The following is a 6,504-nucleotide window of genomic DNA, read 5'->3' as shown; positions in this document are numbered from 1 at the left end:
AACTGGCTTATCTAGCGGGTTGAGTTAGGTGCCATCACGACTAGTTGGATTTTGGGTCGTGACATTTACTCATTTACTCGTATTATTCTTATATGAGTTGTGTTGTATGTTGCTTGACTTGCCTAGCGGGTTGGTTAGGTGCTATCACGACTAGTTGGATTTGGGGTCATGACATTATCTTTTTCCCGTGGTCTAATTCGATCTTTAGAAACTGCTCGTTTAATGCGTTCTACTTAGCTAGCTAGCTAGTATGTGTGAAACTTGGTCTTTTGGGCACGAGCCTCTCTCAAGACTACTAAGCCTCTTGTAAATGCTCCATCTGTTTCATTTACAGAAGTTGTTTGACTAGGAAAGAGTTTTAAAAAAAAAACTTTTTGAAACTTATGATCTTAAATATGTCGTAACTTATTTTTGATTATAAAAATCATATCATTAAGAATAAAATGAGAAGTTTAAAAGTATTTTTTCTAACTATATATAAAAATACATTCTTTTTGAAATAGACTATAAATAAAAGATTATTACATAGAACATCACTGAGGTAGTAACTAATTACCGAACTTAAGCTGAAAGTTAATTTGACGACCTTCATGATTCCACGGTTCCACTTGTACTTGGAGTCAACTTGCTGTTAGGTTGTTTTTAAAGGGTGTGAATGGAAAATGAAAGAGGCACCTTTTGGATGGTACCTCTCCATCTTACCGTTTTATTTCTTATAACTTTATAGGCTCGACTTCATTTTTACACATGGAAAATCTGAATATTTCTCTCATTTTTTCTATATTATTGAATTATTTTTTAAATAAATATAAGTGTCAAATATTTTATTATTTTTATTTTCTTTTTCTGTGTTTGTTAAAGACTAATAAACAAGAAGAGATTTTTTGTATGAAGAAGAAAGAAGATTATATTAAAGAAAATTTAGTTGCGTGGAATAAATTTTCTTTATTGTGAGCATAACTGTGAAAGAATTTCCAAGACAGAGACATGACAAATAAATCAGATCGAGCGAAAGGCACATTCTTTACTTGCGGTTCAATTTGTGAGATTAAGGTCTTTGTGAAACCATAGTTGCCATGAAACTTGCCAACCTTGGCCATGTGGATAAAAATTAAGGAAAGGCGCGATTTTTTTTTTTTTGGTAACTAAAACTTTATTACCAAGTAATACTTACACTGATTTGCTATAGCTTGTTCTGGACATACGCCCCACACTGAGCTACTTTTTCCTTTCCTCTAATCTCCAGTATCTCTATCAAACCATTTCACTAAACAGTAGGATAAGAATTCAATTTAATCAGTTTCCATTTCAAACATTTCTTTACATTTCCTGTACAGTGTATATCTTGTGCTAACTTCTAGTAATTGTTTCAGCAGTCCTCTGTATTTCTTGTAAGACTCTAGTATTCTTTTCTTGTCAAATATAGTATATGCTACCAACCAGCATTATCCTATAGATTTCAGCAGCTGCACTCCTACCACGATAGTGTTGTTCAGCTCATGTTCTCAATCCATAACTGGTCTAACAATCTTCAGCCATCATAACATAGCAGACCATATTATCTTTGAGAATGGGCATACAAAGAATAAATGATTCATGGTCCCTGCTTCTGCATTGCTTAATGGACATGAGTCATCTTCTACACATCCCTACCTTTTCAATATGTCTCTTATTTGGAGTCTTCTATGAGCAACCAAATATCCCATGAATATCCATTTTGGTAATCCAGCATTGTTCCAGATGATCCTTTTTCATGAAACTTTACTGAATTATCCTCTATTCTTTAAGTACATATCTTTAATACTGAAAGTCTTCATTCTAATCACATCATCCTCTATGTAACCAGCTTCTACAAAATACTTCTTGGCTTTAAAGATTTTTTAAATCACCCAAGATGCCTGCTTTGGTTCAGTCCCCCCAGCCAGGACTGTACTTTTTATAGTATACATGAACCCATTGCACCCATAATTTATCCTTCTTTTTTCACAAGTTCCATAGTAGCTTGCACATTGCAGCTTTGTTCTATGTGCCTATATCCAGCAAATTCAAACCTCCTGCTACCCTTGGACAACACAATTTATCCCAAGCTATAAGTGCCTTCCTTGTACTCTCAACATTTCTTGTCCATAAGAACTTTCTACGGATACTTTCAACCAACAGAATGAGCTTCTTAGGCAATAGGAAGATTTAAGATCAATACACTTGAATGAAGAATAGGATGCTTTTGATAAGTTGGACTCTTCCTGCATAGGTTAGGAATTTAGTAGTCTAGGACTGAATTCTCCCTACCATTTTCTCAAGTAATGGCTGATATTGTAGCAATGTCATTCTTTTAGTACTCAAAGGTACCCCCAGGTATCTCACTGGGAGGATCCCTTTTGAGAAACCCAACATTGTTAATATCTCTTGTTGAATGTCATCTCTAACTCCTCCAAAGTAGATTGAACTTTTCCCTGTGGTAGCATCTAGACATGAGGCTTGTGAGAACTCTTGAAAACATTGGTACAGCATCTTCACAGATATATAATCACCTCGGTAGGATAGTAGAAGATCATCAGTAAAATTAAGTTGTAGTATGTTCAACTTAGCACATTTTGGGTGGAAGTTAAAATCTGGACTCTTCTTTAAGGTCTTCAACAATCTTGTAAGGTATTCCATAGCAAAGACAAATAGACAGAGGGATAATGGATCACCTTACCTCAATCCCTTTTTTTCTTTGAAAGGTGTTGAATGTTGTCCATTTATAACTATGGAATATGATACACTTCTCACACATACCATAATCCAGTTCACAAACTTTCCTGGCATTTATATGTTCCTTAGCACCTGCTCCATGTAGTCCCATTCAGTAGAATCATATGTTTTCTTCATATCCACTTTTAACATGCATCTAGGAGATATACCCTTCCTACCATAACCTTTAACAAGCTAATGGCTTATTATTATGTTATCATTGATCAATCTCCCTGAGACAAAAGCTGATTGACTTTCATCTACAATATCATTCATTATGCCTTGCAACCTTTTTGTTAGTACCTTCGGGATAATCTTATAGAGTATGGTGAAGCAAGAAATTGGCCTGCAATCTGAGACTCTATTTGGATTTGGTACCTTAGGAATTAAGGTCACTGTAGTGCAATTGATTTGTTGATATAGTTTGTCTTCAGAAAAGAACTGCAACACTGCTTTAGTAATCTTCTCCCCAACCACTGGCCAAGCTTTTTTGAAAAATAATGCATTAAAACCATCACAACCTGGTGCTTTGTTGCCACTTATTCCCATCAGTGCTCTGTATATTTCCTCCATTGATACATCTGCTATCAACTGCCTTTGTTGTTGTCTATTGATCAGTGGCCCTTCTCTCATTATTGTTGGATTAATAGTTGGAAGTTTTCCAGCTGCTGATCCTAGTAACTGTTTGTAGAATCCCATTATCTCATCTTCCACCTCCTATTTTGTATGTGTCACTATTCCATTGCTTCTTGTTAAGTTCTGTATCATGTTTTGGGAGTTCTTGCTCTTCATGCTTGCATAGAAATAGGCATTGTTGCCATTTCCTAGATTTAACCATTGTATTCTTGATTTTTGCTTTAAAATATTTCCTTCCACCCTTAGCCATTTCTCCAATTGCAACTTTAACTCTTTCTTAGCTAGTATTATATTTTTTGGTTAGCCAGGTTTTCTCATTTGCTCCTGCAGAATGCATAGTTGTTCCCTGCATTCTGTGATCCTTCCTCCTACAGCATTATATTCATCAACATTCAATTTCTTCATGGCTTCCTTCACCTTTTTCAATCTTTCCCAAACATCTCTCATTTTGTTGTCTCTGTTATTTCCTTTCCAAGCTTTGTTTACTATCTGCATAAAGTCCTTATGATCAGCAAGATGGTTCAAGAACTTGAAAGGCTTAAGTCTTGATTCTTCTTTGTCTTCAAATGTAATGCTCAATGGTGAGTGATCAGAACATCCCGGATCCATTACCTATACCTCTAGGTGAGGCATTTTCAGCATTTACTCAGCATTAACCAGTGCCCTATCAATCCTACTGTATGTGTGACCATTTGTACATGTGAAGCTTCTACCACTAGTCCTCAACTCAGCCAAAACAGCATCATCCATAAAATTATTAAAGTCCTTCACTTCCATCTCTTGTATAGGATTCCAATTGGCTTATCCTCCCTAGACCTTATGGCATCGAAGTTCCTCATGATTAGTCATGCCCCCTGTACTTTTCTATTAATTTGCAATAGATCCCTCCACAATTTTCTCATGTCATCCACAGTATGCAATCTATAGACTACTGTGAATTCAAACTGCACATTCATGTTCTAGATAAGAATTGCAGCATGAATGAATTGGTCTGACTTCTCCATCACCACACATTCCACTTTCTTAACATCCCATACCAACTAGATTCTCCCTTTACTACTATGTTCATAATTAGCTGGCCAATCCCAACCTGTAGTGATCCTCTTAATTATTTGACTAGTTTTTTGCTCCTTCACTTTATGTTCTAGTAATGCAATCATACTAACCTTATTACTTCTTATACACTTCTTAATCTCCTTCTGTCTTGAAGTCTTGTTTAGACCCCTAATATTCCATGTTATCAACTTTATACTAGAATGAATATAGTGTGTGAACACCCTTCTGCCTCTTCCTACCTCCTTTGTCTACTCGAGCCTTCACCCAATTGACTTGGGTTGATTAGTTGCAATCCAGATTCTGCTAGTATACTAAATCCATTAATGGTATTAATTTTATCCTCCCCCATTTTCTCCTTGCTTCTAGCTATAGACTTCCCTGCTGCTTTTGTTCAGCTCTGCCTCCCCTCTCTACAACCAATCCTTGCATTTGAGTTATCAGTTTTACTGGTTACTTCTTCAATCATTACTATTTGGTTACTTTTTACATGTACTGATATCTGTTGATCTACCTTTTCATTGCTTCATTTTTTTTTGGTTGCCACTCTTGCCTCTGCTTCTGTTGTTTTACCTTATTCTTCTGCATCTGTTGTTCATCTTTCCCACATTTATGCCCAATATGGCAAAATTCTGGCACCCAATCGTATGCTACTCTTTGACTAAATTCTCTTCCATTTGGATATGTTACTTTGATGAACTTTGGGAGTTCTTTTGTTACATTCATCTCAATCAAAACTCGCGCATAGGTAATTCGATCCAACTGAGTAGTGCAAGCATCAGCGTAAAATGGGATCCCTAGTCCACTGCTAATTCTTCTTAGAGATCTAGCTCCCCAACAATTCAATGGGAGATTTGGAAACTTCACCCACACAGGAATGGTGTGCAGGACCTCCTTGCTGAAATCAAAATTCTCCAACCAAGCCTTCACAATCATCGGTTTAGTACCAAGCATATGCGGACCAGAATACAATACTTCATCCCTATCCTCCATTGAATTGAACCTTACAACGAATTGTCCCTCATTATGATAGTAGACCTTAGGTTTAGCAGTAAAATTCCATTCTGACGCGATGAATCGCTCCATAGTTCCAATTGTTGGTGTAATTCCAACAACATAGAGAATTAAATCTTGCTTCTATTTCCTTGTCTGTTCTTCAACTTCTTCTTTACATAATTCCACAATTACTTCTCCATTTTTGATAGCCGGCGCAATGAAATTTAGATCCATACCTTTTGAAGCCAATTTATTCCTTACAAATAAGTTTGCCCAATTCTTCTGGCTCGTCTCTTTAATTACAGCTGGTACTTCATTTTTGTTCTTATCAGCTTCCAATTTACTCTCATTCTTTCCCCAATCATCACCAGCTTCTACCGAGTTTCTCACGATCTCCCCTACTTGCTGAATTCGATTACTATTGGCATGCATGCCATTTTTCCCTTGGTTAGATCTACCAGTTCGCACTTGAGCAACAAAATTTACTTTCGCATTCTCGATCATCACTACAGGACTTGTTGCATGCGGTGTTTTCAGAGCTTCCTTCGTGGCTGCTAATGGCGGTCACTGTTCCATTGAATCTATCACAGCATCCACCACCTCAGCTCTCCCTATCCCTGCAACTTGTGAATTACCAGCTTCCATGATATTTCCTAACTGAATTGACGTCTAATTTTCCTAGGTCTTCCCCTCCCCATTGTTTGACACGCCCCAACCTCGCGAGGCGCAACCGGTGCTCAATCGAGTGATCCTGACTAAGCAAGCATTTTTAACACTTTCTACCCAACTCAATATGATTAAGGGGACCATGCTTTTATTTACATAGACAGTAGGAAATATTGCACATTTAACATTGATAGATCATTTCATATTACAACCTTAAATCGTAGCTAAGTTTCAACATTACATACAGTCACAATTTAGAGAAACAAGAGTTTGAGATTAGCACTTAGTTCATAGACCCGTCCAACATCCGTACATAACCCACACAAACGTCTGCGGAGCCTCTAAGGATACAAAAGACAAGTATGACAACGCCGGCAACAAGGACCCCGCTATACCTCAAAAGTGGATATTTATAACAAA

The 6,504-nt window shown here is 36.9% G+C and overlaps 1 protein-coding gene across 1 annotated transcript; it reads right to left on the bottom strand.

The window, feature by feature from the left end:
• Positions 1-4,932: 4,932 nt before the first annotated feature.
• On the bottom strand, positions 4,933-5,508 carry LOC142172614 (uncharacterized). Its single transcript, XM_075236278.1, has one exon. It carries the CDS (start codon positions 5,506-5,508, stop codon positions 4,933-4,935), a length of 576 nt encoding a protein of 191 aa, XP_075092379.1.
• Between the last annotated feature and the right edge of the window lie 996 nt (positions 5,509-6,504).

The sequence above is a fragment of the Nicotiana tabacum genome, chromosome 18, assembly GCF_000715075.1.
Source record: "Nicotiana tabacum cultivar K326 chromosome 18, ASM71507v2, whole genome shotgun sequence".
NCBI classification, from domain to species: Eukaryota; Viridiplantae; Streptophyta; class Magnoliopsida; order Solanales; family Solanaceae; genus Nicotiana; species Nicotiana tabacum.
The sequence above is the reverse complement of the archived record's forward strand: the minus strand, read 5'-3'. Positions and strand labels throughout refer to the sequence as shown.